Source organism: Xenopus laevis, chromosome 1L (genome assembly GCF_017654675.1).
Source record: "Xenopus laevis strain J_2021 chromosome 1L, Xenopus_laevis_v10.1, whole genome shotgun sequence".
Lineage (NCBI taxonomy): Eukaryota > Metazoa > Chordata > Amphibia > Anura > Pipidae > Xenopus > Xenopus laevis.
In genome coordinates, this window is record NC_054371.1 from 233,031,719 (window position 1) to 233,054,952 (window position 23,234).

Consider the following 23,234-nt stretch of genomic DNA (forward strand, 5'->3'; position numbering starts at 1 on the left):
GGGAAGTGAATCAGGGCGTACAGGCTGGATACATTAGATAGGTACAAGGAAGGGTCGGATGCTTTATTCACCAGTAGCTCCTCCCAGCAGACAGGAGGGAGCCAATGAGATTAGAGGAGGGAAAGGGGTGTTACAGGAAGAGCTGGGAAGTGAATCAGGGGTACAGGCTGATACATTAGATAGGTACAAGGAAGGGTCGGATGCTTTATTCACCAGTAGCTCCTCCCAGCAGACAGGAGGGAGCCAATGAGATTAGAGGAGGGAAAGGGGTGTTACAGGGAGAGCTGGGAAGTGAATCAGGGGTACAGGCTGATACATTAGATAGGTACAAGGAAGGGTCGGATGCTTTATTCACCAGTAGCTCCTCCCAGCAGACAGGAGGGAGCCAATGAGATTAGAGGAGGGAAAGGGGTGTTACAGGGAGAGCTGGGAAGTGAATCAGGGGTACAGGCTGATACATTAGATAGGTATAAGAAGGGGTTGGATGGTGTTTAGCAAGTGAGGGAATACAGGGATATGGGAGATAGCTCATAGTACAAGTTGATCCAGGGACTGGTCCCATTGCCATTTTGGAGTCAGGAAGGAATTTTTTCCCCTCTGAGGCAAATTGGAGAGGCTTCAGATGGGTTTTTTGCCTTCCTCTGGATCAACTGACAGTTAGGCAGATATAAAAAAAAAAAGAGGTTGAACTTGATGGACGTGTGTCATTTTTCAACCTTACTTACTATGCTACTATGTGACTATGTAACAGAGACTTCACCAGAAAATCAATGTCAAGGGGAAAAGTCATGTAGCCGATTTATTGCCCTCCATTGTTAGGCTGGGGTGGGCCGGGGAGGGCACCAATCCGATTGGTTGATGTTGAAGGCAAGGGGCAAGGATTCAGAGCTGCGGGTTTGTCCGAGAATTTTTACTGGTTTCCTCTGGGTCTCACCAGTAATGTCCCCACGAGTCAGACACACAGAGACCCCCCGTGATCCGAACCCTATGGAACCACATTTGTATTTGGGTGTCCAGACGAAACATGGTCTTCACCATCCAACCCACCTTGGAATTCTGGTGTAAAGACTGTGAGTCAGCCCAGTTATATGGCAGAGGTTCTGTCTAGGGTTCTGGCTATTGTTCCAATAGACACTGCGGTGAATTCCCCCCAATAGAACTGGCCAATTAGATTCCTGCTGGACTTGTAGATCTTGTTGCTGTGCCCTGGGCACCAGTTCTTACAATTCCAACTCTATGGGGAGTCTTGAGCCCTATAATATTCTGTATATAGATGTACATCATGGTCCCACCCAGATATTAAACAACTCAAATTGTACCACTTGGGTCACCAGCCCCAGGCTCTTTGGTTAGTGCAGCTCCATCAGAACAAGAATCAAGGGAAAGTGTATGGGAATGTTTGGTGCCTTTAACTGGCCTGGTGGGGGGGTAGGAGATATAATGGCTGGATGGAGGGGTAAGTAAGTAATTGGGAAGGGGCTTCTAATCACTTTTCCCCTGACTTTGCTGGTTGTGAAGTCTCTGCACATGACAGATAAAGAAGAAGTGACAAGTTCAGGTCTATCTCCTGTAACAGTAACAGCAGCAGGGGGTGAAACCGCTCATCTTCCCTCTCTGAGTGTCAGTTCCTGTGTCGATGTTTCTGGTCTCAGTCCCATCACTGGGGAGTCACAACTTACCAGGACAAGAGCAATGGCTGAATCCATAACCTACTCCCAGTTCAACTGGTCAACCAGTCAATCCCAGCACAAAGAGCCACCACCCCTGACACCAGGTAGGACCTGCCATACTGATTCCTGGTGGGGTTCAGGGAACGGCGCAGCAATACCCCGGGGGGAGGCTTTGGGAGTGATGTAAAGAAACCCCCACTGGCCTCATTCACTCATTCCCTTTTGTTTATGTTTTTCTGGGGAATCCAAGTGCACCCCCCAAGGGAATGAACCTCTAGGGAATGAACCATTTTATTGTATCACTCAATATTAATTAATGTATATTAATTATTAATATAATATTTATAATTAATATAATATAATAATAACAATATTAATGAATTGCTGCATGGGGGGGTAACTGAGTTGGCAAGAGAAGCCCAGAATGGGGGTCGGGGGATGGGAGGGGACCCTACGAATATTTGTGGTTCTATCTCTTCAGCAGATCAATGTTTATTTCATGTATTTATAGATATTATCAGACAGTTCCCTCCAGCAAATTCTCATTTCCACTATCTGTTCCACACGGCAACGTCTCGTACTGTCCCCCAAGTGTTTTAGAGCACCCCCTGTTTCACTGACAGAGAGAAGGGCAAATCTTTAAAGGAATACTGTCATGGGAAAACATGTTATTTTCAAAGCATATCAGTTAAAAGTGCTGCTCCTGCACTGAAATCCGTTTCTCAAAAGAGCAAACAGAAATTTTTATATTCAATCTTGAAATCTGACATGGGGCTAGACATATTGTCAGTTTCCCAGCTGCCCCCAGTCATGTGACTTTGACAAACTTCAGTCTCTCTTTACTGCTGTACTGCAAGTTGGACTTATATCACCCCCTCTTTCCCTCCTTGTACAGGGTATAGAAAGTGAGGCAAGAGAAAGTAAGAGTTGTTACAAGTGGAGCTGAAATGGATTTTCTATCTGGATACACATGAGCCTTATGGACCCATTATAAAATGGGACGTCAGTTGCTTTATATAGTGATGCTGAGTGTATATAGAAATTGCTCCACTCCTTTACTTCTGAATTATTTTTTATGCTCCTTTTAAAATAATGTATAAAATAAGAAACTAAAAAAAAAAATTGAACTAAAATAAAAAAAATACAGAAGCCGTAAGGGAGCAATTTATTCACAATTTCTCTTTAGATCGAGTAAAAACAGCTTTTTCCTGAATAAAAATGGAAATAGTCTATTAAGAGACGTGAAATGTGCAATAAATTTGAAACAACTAAAATGGGCAAGAGGATAAAAGTAAGTTTTCTGTTTATATGTGAAAACAATTCAGTCATAAGATATTTCTGTGTCTCAGGAACAAGGAATATTCTAATGATAAGAAACAAATGAACAAGTGTTTAGAACTGCGGAACTGAAACGAGAATTTCACTTCATGTAAAAGAATGTAAAGAGTTAAAGGGGATCTATCACAAAAATGAAAATGTAACATAAGCTTCATCTCACTGAAACAAGAGACTTTGTAAATATAATCAATGAAATATTCTGTATTATTTATGAAATAATCAAGTTACTCTTCACTCTCTCCTCTGAGCAACCTCTGTCTTTATTGTGTCTTCATGGAGTAGGTGGAGTCAGTCTTTGATTTGACTTAAGGGAGCCCCTAAAAGTCGTAGTAGACCGACCTGTCAATCAAATGTGGGCCAGACCTCGGCATGAAGAGTGACAGGTTGTGGAGAGTGAGATATTAAAGAGAAACTTGATTATTTATTAAACATTACAGAATATTTCATTGATTGTATTTAGAAAGTGTCTTATTTCAGTGAGATGAAGCTTATATCACATTTTCGTTTTCTCAATAGATCCCCTTTAATATTTGAGAACAACATCAGCAATGATGTCAGATCCGATGCTTTTTAACTCTTCATTTGTTAGTTTATGATTATGTGTGACACGCACGAAACGCGTCGGGTGTTTAGATGTGAAATAAAGCTTCAGTGAATTTAAAAGCACCTGAAACATGTCCAAAGTGCTGTTTCGGGGGAATCCTGGGGATAGTCTATAGGTTGAACCTTATCCACTGGGACCTAATGGGGATGTAAATGATCCCCCCCATTGAAGCAATTGGAACAGAATTCCTCTTTGCTGAGTATAGTGAGTGTTGATGAATTTGTATGTGTGACTGGTACCACCATGGGGCCCGTCTCTAGTAGGGACACACCTGTTGTTTATACAAGATCCCCTGGTTTGTTTCCTCTGTTCTTCTGCTTCCGACATATTCACTTTGGGACTTGCCCCTGGGAATTCTGCAGTTCTCACTTGTTGTCTCTTTCTCTAGGGCAGGAGGTTTCCGGGGGTTCTATATACACTGCTCTCCGCAAATCCCTGGTCAGGAAGAATAAGGGGCCCAAACAAAAAGGTACAGTTCAACAAGCTCCCCTGCGCTCCCCGGCATGACTGTCCTGTTGTACCGGGAACTGGTGTGAATTAAAGGGGTCAGTGTGTCTCTTGGATGAGGAGGGAGTTTTAAGGAACATTTAAAGCTTTACAAGTTTGGGGGCATCAGACCCTCTTCTGTTTCCCAGCAGTTGGGAAAGTGAAGAATCCAGCGGGGCACAGACACCAACTGCCCACTGAGAAAACTACTGTCACATGACCCTGAGTCAGGCGGGTATTATACACAGAGGGGCCGAAAGGAGGAATTTGGGTTCCCTCATCCCTGATATAAAGAGGAGTAACAGAGAAATAACTGTACTGGCTCCATGGGAATTTGTGTAGAGACCAAAAAACTGATTATCATTTAGTGCAACTCTTCTGCCTAGGGCAGAGCAGGGCTCAGTGGGTAGTCAGGGGGCTCAGTGGGTAGTCAGGGGGCTCAGTGGGTAGTCAGGGGGCTCAGTGGGTAGTCAGGGGGCTCAGTGGGTAGTCAGGGGGCTCAGTGGGTAGTCAGGGGGCTCCGTGGGTAGTGAGGGGGCTCAGTGGGAAGCACTTCTCCCTTGCAGCACTGAATTCAATTCCAGTTGTGTGGGTTTCCTCAAGGTACCCCTGGATTCCTCCCACACTCCAAGACACCCCATGTTATATCCGTAGGTTTCCATTATGTCCAACAACCCCCTAAAGTGTATTTGGCTCCACTGTCTATGTAGCTTTCTATGGATCTCCCCAGGGTATAGGTAACACTGTCTTTAGCTTTTCCTTTATATCATTTTCATTCTGCAGAGGTAGGTGCATTTCTATATCAGACCCAGCTCATGTTTTGTATCAGCCCCAATATTGTGGGTGAAACCCCCATTTCTCTCTCTTTCTTCTCCATCTCCAGGGCAAGAAGAGCAGAACCTTTCTACATATGTGGCAGTGAAGAAAGAAGACAAATCCAAAAACCAGAAGCAAAAGGAAGGTACTGTGGCCCCTGGACTAGTGAGGGCCCCTCTCTGACCTTGTCCTTGTGAAATTCTTATTTCCTCTTATTTCTCCTCTTTCTAAAGGGGCAGAAGATGTGAGTGTCCCTATATATTCTGCTGTCAGCAAAGGGAAGAAATCCAAGAGCAAGAAGGACAAGAGATCTGCCCAGAAAGGTACTGTGGCCCCTGCCCCCGGGGTGGGGATATTTAACGACATTCAGTAATTAACAGATCCCTTGCTGATAGATTGTAACCAAATACATCATTGGGGGAGTGGAAGCAGCTCAGTGACAGGTCCATATTCTTCATGGGAAGGTACAACTGGACCCACCTGGTCACTTTCATGTTGCATTTCTGCTGCGCCTATTGCTGCAACACTGGGACCCTCCTGTTACTGAGGAACTGCAGCTGCATTGCTGGTACCAGGGACATTATTATCTCTAGACTTGACTAACCTGCCCAGGGAAACCCACCCACATCCAACCAACCCACAGAGATTCAGCCACATAAGCACAATATATCTAGTCTGAGACACCTGCCCAAGCTGTGCACCTAATGTCTCCCTTGGGTGCTACTGCCTTTATCCTGCTCACCCCATCACCCCAACCAATCTGCATTTCCTGATCCACTTTGTGATATTCCATTTGTTTCCCCCAATTTATTATTCCTGTACAGATGCCCCTAATCATCCTACAGATGCCCCTGCCAAGGAAGAAGAGGTTTCCAACAGCAAGAAGGAAAAGCCAGGTACTGTGACCCCTGCCTGGTAGGGTTTAGGAAGAAGGGTCTTACCCACCTAATGAACATATATTTATCCATGTGATCTGATCCCTTTAATTACACCCACCTCCTTTGCTAAAGACACTTTTTATTGTGGGGCAGTTGTGGCATTTCACAGCTCATATATATCATACACACATAGCTCATTTCTTTATAATTGTCACTCAACAAATGTTACAATACACTAATTTAGAGTAGGAACTCTCCCAAATATTCTCTATCTAGTGCCCAGCATCTGATTTGTTGCCTTTAAAGTGATTTAATTTGAATTCCTACTTTTTAACAAATAGTCAATAAAAGTTCCTAAACAGAGTGTGTAACTGTTACTGCTTTATTATATTCCTGGTGCTGCTCAATACTTATACCCTGAGATCTACTCGAGAAGCTTTTTATTATGGGATAACATGAGAAAGTCTGCTTAAGTGGAAGAATTTTCAGATTTATATGGCCTTTATATGGTTCTGAACCCCTCAGTGACTTCTAATATCCTTATCATTTACAGTAGGGGGTACATTATTCCTTATAATACATGAGTGATACTCAGAGTTCCCTGTATAACTCAGCCTGCAGCCTTGTGCCTTTATATGGTCACAGAACAACTCCTCAGTGACTTCTAATATCCTTATCATTTACAATAGGGGGTACATTATCCCTTATAATACATGAGTGATACTCAGAGTTCCCTGTATAACTCAGCCTGCAGCCTTGTGCCTTTATATGGTCACAGAACAACCCCTCAGTGACTTCTAATATCCTTATCATTTACAGTAGGGGGTACATTATCCCTTATAATACATGAGTGATACTCAGAGTTCCCTGTATAACTCAGCCTGCAGCCTTGTGTCTTTATATGGTCACAGAACAACCCCTCAGTGACTTCTAATATCCTTATCATTTACAGTAGGGGGTACATTATCCCTTATAATACATGAGTGATACTCAGAGTTCCCTGTATAACTCAGCCTGCAGCCTTGTGCCTTTATATGGTCACAGAACAACCCCTCAGTGACTTCTAATATCCTTATCATTTACAGTAGGGGGTACATTATCCCTTATAATACATGAGTGATACTCAGAGTTCCCTGTATAACTCAGCCTGCAGCCTTGTGCCTTTATATGGTCACAGAACAACCCCTCAGTGATTTCTAATATCCTTATCATTTACAGTAGGGGGTACATTATCCCTTATAATACATGAGTGATACTCAGAGTTCCCTGTATAACTCAGCCTGCAGCCTTGTGTCTTTATATGGTCACAGAACAACCCCTCAGTGACTTCTAATATCCTTATCATTTACAGTAGGGGGTACATTATCCCTTATAATACATGAGTGATACTCAGAGTTCCCTGTATAACTCAGCCTGCAGCCTTGTGCCTTTATATGGTCACAGAACAACCCCTCAGTGACTTCTAATATCCTTATCATTTACAGTAGGGGGTACATTATCCCTTATAATACATGAGTGATACTCAGAGTTCCCTGTATAACTCAGCCTGCAGCCTTGTGTCTTTATATGGTCACAGAACAACCCCTCAGTGACTTCTAATATCCTTATCATTTACAGTAGGGGGTACATTATCCCTTATAATACATGAGTGATACTCAGAGTTCCCTGTATAACTCAGCCTGCAGCCTTGTGCCTTTATATGGTCACAGAACAACCCCTCAGTGACTTCTAATATCCTTATCATTTACAGTAGGGGGTACATTATCCCTTATAATACATGAGTGATACTCAGAGTTCCCTGTATAACTCAGCCTGCAGCCTTGTGTCTTTATATGGTCACAGAACAACCCCTCAGTGACGTCTAATATCCTTACTGAATGATACACCATTGGCATGTTATTAAAGGTACAGTGCAGTTAATAATGGAGACTGTTAGTGTAATGCTGGGATATGAATGAACAATACTTTCATAGAAATGTTTAGAGTTATATTATATTCAATTTATTAGTTAATATTAGTTAATGGTGTCATTTCAGTGTCAGAGCAGCAAGGTGGGGGTCTGTCTATGTATGCCTCCTTCAAGAAACAGAAAAACCCCAAAGAGAACACGGCCAATATATTTGCTCAGAAAGGTAAGTCACTACACACAGTAGTCCAAATCCAATTTCAGATGCCCCCATAGGCTTCTATTGATTAAACTGAATCAGATCTTTGTGTTTATTCCCTTTCTCTCTCACAGTTCCAGACCAGAGATGGAGTCTGTGTCTGATCCCTGCTGTCTGTCTGATCTGCGCTCTCATCATTATTATTATTTATTTAATACTGACCCGCTGTAAGTAGCCGGGAGTTGCCTGTTGTTCCAGGGGTGGCAAATAGAACAAGAGTTAATTAGGGGTGTGTGGGCCGAGGCCTGTGGGACCGTTAGTTCAGATCAACTTCGACATGATGTTCAGGCTGAACTTTAACCTCCGTTCTTGTGCCCCACTTACACCTCAGTTATATATATAGTTATATATATATACACACAAGCCGTCACAGCAGGCTGGGGGTCGGGGGTATATAAAGAGGGGAGCGCGGTGGTTTAGGTGTGGGTTTTGCCACATCAGATTAGAGGAGGGTGTGGGTCAATTTTTGAATGTGAATCTTATTTGTGTCATAGTGAATTGCACAATTATACCCCTGCGTGGGGCTATGAAAGAGAACTTGAATGTAAGGGGCACAAAATTCCTTTTATTTGGCATGGGGTACAGAACACAGGCCTGTGGATGGGAACAATTGTAATGCTCCCTTGTTCCCCCTCAGTCCTTCTCATTCCTTCCCATTCTTCTTTCTCTACTTCCCCCTCATTCCTCCTCTTGTTCCCCCCTCAGTCCCTCTCATTCCTTCCCATGATTCCTCTTTCCTTTCTCTACTTCCTCCTCATTCATTCCCTTGTTCCACCCTTTCTTCTCATCTTTCTCTACTTCCCCCTCATTCATTCCCTTGTTCTTCCTCTCAGTCCCTCTCATTCCTTCCCATTCTTCTAATCTTTCTCTACTTGACCCTCATTCCTCCTCTTGTTCCCCCCTTAGTCCATCTCATTCCTTCCCACGATTCCTCTTTCCGTTCTTTACATCCCCCTCATTCATTCCCTTGTTCTCTCTCTCATTCCTTCCCATTCTTCTTGTCTTTCTCTAGTTTCCCCTCATCTATCCTCTTGTTCCTCCCTCAGTCCCTCTCATTCCTTCCCATGATTCCTCTTTCCTTTCTCTACTTCTCCCTCATTCATTCCCTTGTTCCTCCTCTCAGTCCCTCTCATTCCTTCACATTCTTCTCATCTTTCTCTACTTCCCAGTCATTCATCCTCTTGTTCCCGAGAACCAGTATACTAAATCAAGTGATTCTTTATTTGGTAGCACTACATGTTTCGGATCTATCTGATCCTTCCTCAGGTGCCAGTGAACACTGTCATTCTTCACACGATTCCTCGTTCCTTTCTCTACTTCCCCCTCATTCATTCTCTTGTTCTCTCTCTGAGTCCCTCTCATTGCTTCCCATTCTTCTCATCTTTCTCTGCTTCCCCCTAATTCATTCCCTTGCTCCTCCTCTCAGTCCCTCTCATTCCATCCCAAGATTCCTTTTTTCTACTTCCCCTTCATTCATTTCCTTGTTCCCCCCCCTCAGTCTCTCTCATTCCTTCCCATGATTCATCTATCCTTTTACTACTTCCCCTTCATTCTTCCCCATGTTCCCCCTCTTATTCCTTCCCATGACGTATCTTTCCTTTCTCTACTCCCCCCTCATTCCTCTTGTTCCCCTTCTCAGACCCTCTCATTCCTTCCCATAATTCCTTCTTTTCCCCCCTCATTCCTCCCCTTGTTTCCCCTCTCTGTGCCTCTTATTCTTTCCAGAATGTTGGTGGAAATAGAACACAAATGAATGAAAACTGCAGAAAACCAGGGTATAAGATCAGTTCATTGAATTCACATCATATATACAGTTTAATTTAATATTTCCTCCTGTACATAGAAAAGAGCAGAAAGTCAATCCCACATGGGCCAATCACAGTGATTGTTCCTTGGTTAAAGGATCTTTCAGGATCTGTTATTGGATCCAGTGGATTTATCACTGGCTGTAATTCTTACTCATTATCATGAGATTCTCCTCCTTTCCAGGTGCAAATACAAATGATTCAGGGTCAGGTGGAGGTGGAACAGTGAGTGGAGCAGGTAAGTGATTGTTACTTCATGCCAATGTGTTATGTGCAGGGGAGGCACAATATATATATATATATATATATATAAAATCCCTTAAATCCCTTGAATGGATATTTGCATGGAACTGGAAGCTCTTTTTGGGAGCACCTATATGGGAACCAAAAGATGAATGTACAGAATGTTGGTACTGTAATTGCTCCCTATTAGCTGGAAGGTTTGAGCGCAGGGTAGAACTGTACTTTGGTGCATTACTTGTGATTAACAGGAATGGGTCAGGGGACTGAGAGCAGGGGGATAAGGGATGTGAGAGGGAATGGGGCTGGGGTTACTATCAGGATCAAATGCACAGAGTAACCCCAAAACTGTCATTCACCCCAACACCATTGACTTAGATCATATCCCTGTCTGATAAACACCCGTAGTACCTGCACCTGCCCCATATTCATCCCCCATGGGGCAACTGTCTGACTTCATCACATTCACTGGGCCCCTCCTTGTTTGTTGGGCACTTTAGTAAATGCATTCATACATACAATGATAACACAAAAAAAAAAAAAAGTATTGTAGAAGTGATACCTAAGGGGCTACAAGAGAAGAATGAGGAGGTACAAGAGAAGAATGAGGGGGTACAAGAGAAGAATGAGGAAGTACAAGAGAAGAACGAAGGGGTACAAGAGAAGAATGAGGGAGTACAAGAGAAGAATGAGGGAGTACAAAAGAAGAATGAGGGGGTACAAGAGAAGAATGAGGGGTACAAGAGAAGAATGAGGGGTACAAGAGAAGAATGAGGGGTACAAGAGAAGAATGAGGTGGTACAAGAGAAGAATGAGGGAGTACAAGAGAAGAATGAGGGAGTACAAGAGAAGAATGAGGGGATAGAGAGAAGAATGAGGAGGTACTAGAGAAGAATGAGGGATACAAGAGAAGAATGAGGGGATACAAGAGAAGAATGAGGGGGTACAAGAGAAGAATGAGGGGGTACAAGAGAAGAATGAAGGGTACAAGAGAAGAATGAGGGGGTACAAGAGAAGAATGAGGGATACAAGAGAAGAATGAAGGGTGCAAGAGAAGAATGAGGGAGTACAGGGGTACAAGAGAAGAATGAGGGGGTACAAGAGAATTAGGGATACAAGAGAAGAATGAAGGGGTACAAGAGAAGAATGAGGGATACAAGAGAAGAATGAGGGGATACAAGAGAAGAATGAGGAGGTACAAGAGAAGAATGAGGAGACACAAGAGAAGAATGAGGGGTACAAGAGAAGAATGAGGGGTACAAGAGAAGAATGAGGCGGTACAAGAGAAGAATGAGGGGTACAAGAGAAGAATGAGGGGTACAGGGATACAGGAGAATATTGTTGAGTAAAAACTAGGGAAGTTCTGACTCACTGTATATTGTAGGTACTGCTGGTCCCTGCCCCAGGCACTGGATATTGATGCACAATAAATGCTATTTCTTCTCTGAAGTCACAAAGAGTCGTCAGGAGAGTGAAAGTAACTGCACCTCTATGGGCTCCATCCTGGCGCAGGTGCAAAAGGAAAAGGAATCTCTGCAGGTATTGCCATTTTATTTGTTCTGAGAAATGTCCTGTTCCCTGTGTCCCCGGGCCCTATGGGACTTATCTATTAACCCCAACATTTCTCCCTCTTGGTCACCCAGAGGTTTTATAACAACTTACTGGCTACATATATCTGGTATCCAATCACAGAACTGATCCCTGATTGGCTGATTGGGAGGGGTGGAGAAAAAGTACAGACACTGATAGGATATTTCTATAGTAAGGGTTATTTACTATTTATGCACTGAGTATCTCTCATTCCATTACTGTGTCTATACCAGTCCCTTACACATTGAGTATCTCTCATTCTATTCCCTGTGTCTATATCACTCACTTACACACTGAGTATCTCTCATTCTATTATGTGTCTATACCAGTCAGTTACACACTGAATATCTCTCATTCTATTCCCTTCATTTATGCCACTCACTTACACACTGAGTATCTCTCATTGTATTCCCTTCATTTATACCAGTCACTTACACACTGAGTATCTCTCATTCTATTATGTGTGTATACCAGTCAGTTACACACTGAACATCTCTCATTCTATTTCCTTTGTCTATACCACTCACTTACACACTGAGTATCTCCTATTCTATTCCCTGTGTCTATACCACTCACTTACACACTGAGTATCTCTCATTCTATTCCCTGTGTCTATACCAGTCACTTACACACTGAGTATCTCTCATTCTATTCCCTGTGTGTATACCAGTCACTTACTTACGGAGTATCTCTCATTCTATTCCTGTGTCTATACCAGTCACTTACACACTGAGTATCTCTCATTCTATTCCCTGTGTCTGTACCAGTCACTTACTAACTGAGTATATCTCATTCCATTTCTGTGTCTGTACCACTCACTTACACACTGAGTATCTCTCATTCTATTATGTGCCTATACCAGTCACTTACACACTGAGTATCTCTCATTGTATTCCCTTCATCTATACCAGTCACTTACACACTGAGTATCTCTCATTCTATTCCTGTGTCTATACCAGTCGCTAACACACTGAGTATTGGGTGTCCGTACTAGTAGCTTACACATTGTTGGATCTCTCCTGTTCTTTGTCATGTACAGGGGTGTGGGAAATAGTAACAATGGCTGCAGGGGGCCATAGGGGATAAGGGAGACGGTGTTTAACGAACCAATAAGTCTCAGTTACAGAAATGGAACAAGGTGCCAAGTTGCAACAATGGGAATTACCCTCATTACTGAACTGTGATCCACATGAAATTGAGGGTTGAACCCCCCAATCTGGTAGCACCCGTGTTTGGTGAGATTGTACAGGAGGAGTTGGGTGATGCGTGAGTGACCCCTGGAACACCCCAAGAATTTACAAAGTGGGGAGCTGCTGGTCACACAAAGTACTAGGGATTTCTGGGGGTGCATTACTGTATAACTGAGACAGGATGGCCCCGGGGGTTTATGTGTAACCCCTAGAAATAAAAAGGCCCTACAATAGTTTTTCTCTTTCCTTCAGACTCCACTATATGGGGGGCAGGGGTGTCAGAATCTGAGGCAGGAGGTCTTTGTAGGAAGAAGCCGGGACCCCCATGTGCAGATAAAATAATATGAACTGTAGTTTTGTACAATTATCTGTGTATGTATGGGGATCCCCCTCATTATCTACAGTCAGGTCTCAATCTTATGTTCTGATCAGTGAGAGTAACAGTGACAGACCTGGTTCTATAGGGCCAACACCAACCTGTGATCTGATACTAAATATATAGAAGCATTTAGGGGCCCATTTACATAGCTCGAGTGATGGAATAGAGGAAAAAAAGTTCGAAATTTCGAATGTTTTTTTTGGCTACTGCGACCATCGAATGGGCTACTTTGACCTTCGAATCAAACAATTCGAACTAAAAATCGTTTGACTATTCGACCATTCGATAGTTTGAGTACTGACTCTTTAAAAAAAAAATTCTACCCCATAGTTCGCCACTTAAAACCTACTGAGGCCAATGTTAGCCTATGGGGAAAGTCCCCATAGGCTTCCTAAGAATTTTCTGATCGTAGGAATATCCTATATAAGGGGGAAATGAAACTATATATAAATATATAAGGCGATATGATCACTATATATAAATATATAAGGGGATTATACAAGGGGATATGATCACTATATATAAATATATAAGGGGGAAATGAAACTATATAAATATATAAGGGGGAAATGAAACTATATATAAATATATAAGGCGATATGATCACTATATATAAATATATAAGGCAATATAATCACTATATATAAATATATAAGGGGATATGATCACTATATATAAATATATAAGGGGGAAATGAAGCTATATATAAATATATAAGGCGATATGATCACTATATATAAATATATAAGGGGATTATATAAGGGGATAGGATCACTATATATAAATATATAAGGGGGAAATGAAACTATATATAAATATATACGGGGATATGATCACTATATATAAATATATAAGGTGGAAATGATCACTATATATAAATATATAAGGGGATATGATCACTATATATAAATATATAAGGAGATATGATCACTATATATAAATATATAAGGGGGATATGATCACTATACATAAATATATAAGGGGGATATGATCACTATACATAAATATATAAGGGGGATATGATCACTATATATAAATATATAAGGGGAGATGATCACTATATATAAATATATAAGGGGATATGATCACTATATATAAATATATAAGAGGGATATGATCACTATATATAAATATATAAGAGGGATATGATCACTATATATAAATATATAAGAGGGATATGGCCACTATATATAAATATATAAGGGGGATATGATCACTATATAAAAATATAAAAGGGGATATGATCACTATATATAAATATATAAGGGGATATGATCACTATATATCAATATATAAGGGGATATGATCACTATATATAAATATATAAGGGGATATGATCACTATATATAAATATATAAGGGGGATATGATCACTATATATAAATATATAAGGGGGAATCATCACCATATATCAATATATAAGGGACAGTAATGAAATAGAGAAAGTACAGAGAAGAGTGACTAAGCTGATAAAGGGAATGGAAGGGATCAGTTATGGGGAAAGGCAAGTTGGGATGGTTACAATGGAGAAGAGACAGTTAAGGGGGATATGATCACTATATATAAATATATAAGGGGATATGATCACTATATATAAATATATAAGGGGATATGATCACTATATATAAATATATAAGGGGATATGATCACTATATATAAATATATAAGGGGATATGATCACTATATATAAATATATAAGGGGATATGATCACTATACATAAATATATAAGGGGGATATGATCACTATATATAAATATATAACGGGATATGATTACTATATATAAATATATCAGGGGATATGATCACTATATATAAGTATATAAGGGGATATGATCACTATACATAAATATATAAGGGGGATATGATCACTATATATAAATATATAAGGGGATATGATCACTATATATAAATATATAAGGGGGAAATGAAACTATATAAATATATAAGGGGAAATGAAACTATATATAAATATATAAGGCGAGATGATCACTATATATAAATATATAAGGCAATATAATCACTATATATAATATATAAGGGGATATGATCACTATATATAAATATATAAGGGGGAAATGAAGCTATATATAAATATATAAGGCGATATGATCACTATATATAAATATATAAGGGGATTATATAAGGGGATAGGATCACTATATATAAATATATAAGGGGGAAATGAAACTATATATAAATATATACGGGGATATGATCACTATATATAAATATATAAGGTGGAAATGATCACTATATATAAATATATAAGGGGATATGATCACTATATATAAATATATAAGGAGATATGATCACTATATATAAATATATAAGGGGGATATGATCACTATACATAAATATATAAGGGGGATATGATCACTATACATAAATATATAAGGGGGATATGATCACTATATATAAATATATAAGGGGAGATGATCACTATATATAAATATATAAGGGGATATGATCACTATATATAAATATATAAGAGGGATATGATCACTATATATAAATATATAAGAGGGATATGATCACTATATATAAATATATAAGAGGGATATGGCCACTATATATAAATATATAAGGGGGATATGATCACTATATAAAAATATAAAAGGGGATATGATCACTATATATAAATATATAAGGGGATATGATCACTATATATCAATATATAAGGGGATATGATCACTATATATAAATATATAAGGGGATATGATCACTATATATAAATATATAAGGGGGATATGATCACTATATATAAATATATAAGGGGGAATCATCACCATATATCAATATATAAGGGACAGTAATGAAATAGAGAAAGTACAGAGAAGAGTGACTAAGCTGATAAAGGGAATGGAAGGGATCAGTTATGGGGAAAGGCAAGTTGGGATGGTTACAATGGAGAAGAGACAGTTAAGGGGGATATGATCACTATATATAAATATATAAGGGGATATGATCACTATATATAAATATATAAGGGGATATGATCACTATATATAAATATATAAGGGGATATGATCACTATATATAAATATATAAGGGGATATGATCACTATATATAAATATATAAGGGGATATGATCACTATACATAAATATATAAGGGGGATATGATCACTATATATAAATATATAACGGGATATGATCACTATATAAATATATAAGGAGATATGATCACTATATATAAATATATAAGGGGATATGATCACTATATATAAATATATAAGGGGATATGATTACTATATATAAATATATCAGGGGATATGATCACTATATATAAGTATATAAGGGGATATGATCACTATACATAAATATATAAGGGGGATATGATCACTATATATAAATATATAAGGGGATATGATTACTATATATAAATATATCAGGGGATATGATCACTATATATAAATATATAAGGGGGATATGATCACTATACATAAATATATAAGGGGGATATGATCACTATATATAAATATATAAGGGGATATGATCACTATATATAAATATATAAGGAGATATGATCACTATATATAAATATATAAGGGGGATATGATCACTATATATAAATATATAAGGGGGATATGATCAGTATACATAAATATATAAGGGGGATATGATCACTATACATAAATATATAAGGGGGATATGATCACTATATATAAATATATAAGGGGAGATGATCACTATATATAAATATATAAGGGGAGATGATCACTATATGTAAATATATAAGGGGATATGATCACTATATATAAATATATAAGGGATATGATCACTATATATAAATATATAAGGGGATATGATCACTATATATAAATATATAAGAGGGTTATGGCCACTATATATAAATATATAAGGGGGATATGATCACTATATACAAATATAAAAGGGGATATGATCACTATATATAAATATATAAGGGGATATGATCACTATATATCAATATATAAGGGGATATGATCACTATATATAAATATATAAGGGGGATATGATCACTATATATAAATATATAAGGGGATATGATCACTATATATAAATATATAAGGGGATATGATCACTATATATAAATATATAAGGGGGATATGATCACTATATATAAATATATAAGGGGGAATGATCACCATATATAAATATATAAGGGACAGTAATGAAATAGAGAATGTACAGAGAAGAGTGACTAAGCTGATAAAGGGAATGGAAGGGATCAGTTATGGGGAAAGGCAAGTTGGGATGGTTACAATGGAGAAGAGACAGTTAAGGGGGATATGATCACTATATATAAATATATAAGGGGATATGATCACTATATATAAATATATAAGGGGATATGATCACTATATATAAATATATAAGGGGATATGATCACTATATATAAATATATAAGGGGATATGATCACTATATATAAATATATAAGGGGATATGATCACTATACATAAATATATAAGGGGGATATGATCACTATATATAAATATATAACGGGATATGATCACTATATATAAATATATAAGGAGATATGATCACTATATATAAATATATAAGGGGATATGATCACTATATATAAATATATAAGGGGATATGATTACTATATATAAATATCTCAGGGGATATGATCACTATATATAAGTATATAAGGGGATATGATTACTATATATAAATATATCAGGGGATATGATCACTATATATAAGTATATAAGGGGATATGATCACTATACATAAATATATAAGGGGATATGATCACTATATATAAATATATAAGGGGATATGATTACTATATATAAATATATCAGGGGATATGATCACTATATATAAATATATAAGGGGATATGATCACTATACATAAATATATAAGGGGGATATAATCACTATATATAAATATATAAGGGGATATGATCACTATATATAAATATATAAGGAGATATGATCACTATATATAAATATATAAGGGGGATATGATCACTATATATAAATATATAAGGGGGATATGATCAGTATACATAAATATATAAGGGGGATATGATCACTATACATAAATATATAAGGGGGATATGATCACTATATATAAATATATAAGGGGAGATGATCACTATATATAAATATATAAGGGGAGATGATCACTATATGTAAATATATAAGGGGATATGATCACTATATATAAATATATAAGAGGGATATGATCACTATATATAAATATATAAGGGGATATGATCACTATATATAAATATATAAGAGGGTTATGGCCACTATATATAAATATATAAGGGGGATATGATCACTATATACAAATATAAAAGGGGATATGATCACTATATATAAATATATAAGGGGATATGATCACTATATATCAATATATAAGGGGATATGATCACTATATATAAATATATAAGGGGGATATGATCACTATATATAAATATATAAGGGGATATGATCACTATATATAAATATATAAGATATATTATCACTATATATAAATATATAAGGGGGATATGATCACTATATATAAATATATAAGGGGGAATGATCACCATATATAAATATATAAGGGACAGTAATGAAATAGAGAATGTACAGAGAAGAGTGACTAAGCTGATAAAGGGAATGGAAGGGATCAGTTATGGGGAAAGGCAAGTTGGGATGGTTACAATGGAGAAGAGACAGTTAAGGGGGATATGATCACTATATATAAATATATAAGGGGATATGATCACTATATATAAATATATAAGGGGATATGATCACTATATATAAATATATAAGGGGATATGATCACTATACATAAATATATAAGGGGGATATGATCACTATATATAAATATATAACGGGATATGATCACTATATATAAATATATAAGGAGATATGATCACTATATATAAATATATAAGGGGATATGATCACTATATATATAAATATATAAGGGGATATGATTACTATATATAAATATATCAGGGGATATGATCACTATATATAAGTATATAAGGGGATATGATCACTATACATAAATATATGAGGGGGATATGATCACTATATATAAATATATAAGGGGATATGATTACTATATATAAATATATCAGGGGATATGATCACTATATATAAATATATAAGGGGGATATGATCACTATACATACATATATAAGGGGGATATGATCACTATATATAAATATATAAGGGGATATGATCACTATATATAAATATATAAGGGGATATGATTACTATATATAAATATATCAGGGGATATGATCACTATGTATAAGTATATAAGGGGATATGATCACTATACATAAATATATAAGGGGGATATGATCACTATATATAAATATATAAGGGGATATGATTACTATATATAAATATATCAGAGGATATGATCACTATATATAAATATATAAGGGGGATATGATCACTATACATAAATATATAAGGGGGATATGATCACTATATATAAATATATAAGGTGATATGATCACTATATATAAATATATAAGGAGATATGATCACTATATATAAATATATAAGGGGATATGATCACTATATATAAATATATAAGGGGATATGATTACTATATATAAATATATCAGGGGATATGATCACTATATATAAGTATATAAGGGGATATGATCACTATACATAAATATATAAGGGGGATATGATCACTATATATAAATATATAAGGGGATATGTTTACTATATATAAATATATCAGAGGATATGATCACTATATATAAATATATAAGGGGGATATGATCACTATACATAAATATATAAGGGGGATATGATCACTATATATAAATATATAAGGGGATATGATCACTATATATAAATATATAAGGAGATATGATCACTATATATAAATATATAAGGGGATATGATCACTATATATAAATATATAAGGGGATATGATTACTATATATAAATATATAAGGGGATATGATCACTATATATAAATATATAAGGGGATATGATCACTATATATAAATATATAAGGGGATATGATTACTATATATAAATATATAAGGGGATATGATTACTATATATAAATATAAGGGGGATATGATCACTATATATAAATATATAAGGGGTAATATATATATATAAGGTTGTGTCTCACTGCTCTGTCTCTACCCCCCACAGAGGTTAATAAGGATCACGGAGCAGCAATTCTGGGTTGGAATAAAACACACCGGATCCCATCATAGTACAGGAATATGGAAGGGCAGATGGGCCGACGGCAGTGAAGAGTAAGTACCAATAACTGAATTCTACCCCCTAAATTGTATCTGCCTCTGAGCACTGTGGGTAATCCCAGGCACCCCTCACCCTACAGCACATTCCCCCCATCAGTCGGGTCCCCCATCCCATAAACCCACTGATCCTTTAGCCCATTGGCACAAGATCCATTAACTCCCCCACACTGAACTTTCATGTTAATTACAGGCTCCAACTAGGAAATGGGGTACATGGCACCCCCTCATATCATAGGTGCCAACATTTATAAAGAATATGACTAAATAACCCCCCATCACTGTAATAAACAGGTGGGAATGGGCCCAAAGCACAGGATCTGATAGTGAGGGGTCTGACCCAAAGGGACACAGTCTATTCTCAGTGGGGTGCAGGGAGTGCAGGGAGTGCTGGGAGTTACAGTGAGTAGAAATGGACCACTAATGAGACTCTCTCATTCCCATAGAACTGTCACTGGTGGAATTGGTACCTGTGCCAAGATGGGGAGCACCCTGAACCAGGAGAGTTGTTACACCCCTCTGCGCTGGATCTGTGAGAGACACGCCCCCTGAGTGGGAGGAGCCACACACTTATCTCCCACTGTGCTGGGATTCACGTCTGGGCCAAGGAACTGACATATTAATCCTGAGGAGGGAACACAAGACCAGGGACTTTTGGTTGTAGTTAATTAGATGTAGTTACAAGATGAATCATTAGTATTATATCATACATTATTATTTTTATTGCAAGACAATGAACTCTGTTCCTTCATCCAATCACAATCCACAGATCCCCACTGGAGCCAATGGGATGAGACTCAAGGACGTTCCCAATTCCAGGCCGAGCAGAACAACTGGGATCCAGAGGCCTCTGAGTTGGGTTTATTTGGAGATGAAGGAATAAAACAGGGTTGTCCAACGTGAGACCCACGGGCTGAATGTTCCATTTATATCCCCAACCTCCATAGAGCTCAGTGTATGATTTTGTTTTCAGTCAGATTTCTGGTCTTGTCGATATTTTTTTTTAATAATTTGTTCAATTTTATTACTTTATTTCGTGCCTATGATTACGTATCCATTGATCTGAAACGTGTTAGGACTGTTTGACTTTTAATGAGATGAAATAAATGACGTCTTTTACCTCACCGTTATTATTAATTACGGGTTCGGGGCACAGCACCAGGACCAGCTGCTGGATTTGGGGAGTTCGTTTCTGCTGACTTTAAAGCACATTCGTTTTGATTGACTCAAGTGTTTGAAGTGTTGGACCTGGGGTCTTCGCCCTCCGGGTGAGCTATGGTTTCTCAAATATACTTAGTATTTTTGTGCTTGATTATTTTTTCAATTTAATTGGTAGCAGGACTAGAGCCAGCATATTTGCCCTTATTATTACTTTATTTGCCATATTTTGACACAAAGGGGATTTTGTCTGATTTGTTCTGTTTAACCCTTGACCCTCTCAAGAGTTCTTGTCTATTTACTTTACCTACTTGGTCCTGGATCTCTTGAAGTTTAGTTTTGCGATAACCGCGGTCAGTGAGTTTTTCCGTAAGTGAGTCGGACTGTGACTCGATACTGTGCGCCAGTTAACGCAATGCGACATGCAGGGCCGGGCCTAGTTAGTTTGTTACCCTAGGGAAGAGCTTCAATTAGCGCCCCCCCCATGGAGCATTGCCATTTCCCACCTTACATTGACAATATTGAAATAAAGAAAGTTTACAACACATTAAACGTATCATTTAAATAAATATGTAATGTTAACAAAAATAAGGTAAATGTCAGAAAAACAAAACAGTAGGAAAATTTGATCCTGTTAAACAAAGTTCAAATCAAGGGTTCACTTAACACCAACACTGGAATGGCCACAACATTTTACTTATAACACAACTCCTATGAGAATAGTGAATAAGCTAAAGCCTCCTCAGTGATGAGGTAACCCTTCCACTGCCAGCCCTCCCTTTATTGAGGTAGTTTAATATGTAGCTGCAGAGTTTTCACCAATCTTTCTGCCACATCCATCATACTCCCCCCATCTGTACCTTTGTCAGCAGCCATCCATGTCCCCCACGGCCCCAAGCCCCCCCAACTGTACCTGTGTCAGCAGCCCAGCAAGCGACTTCAAAGTGAGCATTAAGAAAGTACTAGTAGTAGTAGTAGAGAGCTGCCCAAAGCAGCCAGCAGGACAGCCAGCAGGACAGACAGTAGGACAGACAGTAGATGTCTTCAGCTCCATGTTACTGCTCCCTCTTGTGCGCACAGCAGCAGCTCCTCTCTCTGCCGGGCCCAAAAATGGAAGGTACCAAGTCACACTCCCAGGACAGGGGAGCACTTTCAAAATTTTACCAGGATTAAACAAGCCACACGGGGTTTAGACATGCAATTTCTTTTATAATTATAATGCTTTTACTAAAGGCCATGGGAACTGAATTGCAAAAATGAAAAAAAAGTGCACCCCCCCATTGATTGTGCCCTAGGTGGTTGCCTACCCCTTGTTCCGGCGCTGGCGACATGTACATATGTATTGGCTTTTTGGTATAGCGCTGATGGTATGTGGATTATGGTAACTGGATGATAACAGCAGTGTATTACCGTCTGTGGGGTTTAAATACATTTCTGTTAATCTTATTGTCACAGACACTGAGTTTCACATCGACGAAATCAAAAGATGTTGTCGACCTTTCACCAGTAAATTTAATAGTGGGGTGAGAAATGTTGGCTTCTAAAGAGAGATTTTCTATAGAGAGAAAAAGAGAAAAGTTCCCCACAAAAAACTTGTTTAGAATATCAGTCACCAATACCCTTGGCTTCCTCCCCACCAGTCACACGTATTAGTTATAGGGTTAGTAGTTAATGGTCAG

The 23,234-nt window shown here is 38.1% G+C and overlaps 1 protein-coding gene across 1 annotated transcript; it reads left to right on the forward strand.

Moving 5' to 3' along the window:
- Positions 1-1,430: 1,430 nt before the first annotated feature.
- LOC108696015 (killer cell lectin-like receptor subfamily E member 1) lies at positions 1,431-21,521 on the forward strand. Its single transcript, XM_041570937.1, has 11 exons — positions 1,431-1,774; positions 4,001-4,081; positions 4,982-5,059; positions 5,148-5,237; positions 5,739-5,810; positions 7,829-7,924; positions 8,032-8,124; positions 9,947-10,000; positions 11,387-11,541; positions 20,288-20,394; positions 20,844-21,521. Exons 1-11 carry the CDS (start codon positions 1,528-1,530, stop codon positions 20,947-20,949), a joined length of 1,179 nt encoding a protein of 392 aa, XP_041426871.1. The 5' UTR covers positions 1,431-1,527; the 3' UTR covers positions 20,950-21,521.
- Positions 21,522-23,234: the final 1,713 nt, after the last annotated feature.

Bases quoted from the DNA above. Each gene is read 5' to 3' on its own strand.
- LOC108696015 (XM_041570937.1), top strand. From the start codon at position 1,528: ATGACAGATAAAGAAGAAGTGACAAGTTCAGGTCTATCTCCTGTAACA. The intron at 4,082-4,981 runs GTACAGTTCAAC...CTCCATCTCCAG, and splicing joins TAAGGGGCCCAAACAAAAAG to GGCAAGAAGAGCAGAACCTT. The intron at 8,125-9,946 runs GTAAGTAGCCGG...CCTCCTTTCCAG, and splicing joins TTATTTAATACTGACCCGCT to GTGCAAATACAAATGATTCA.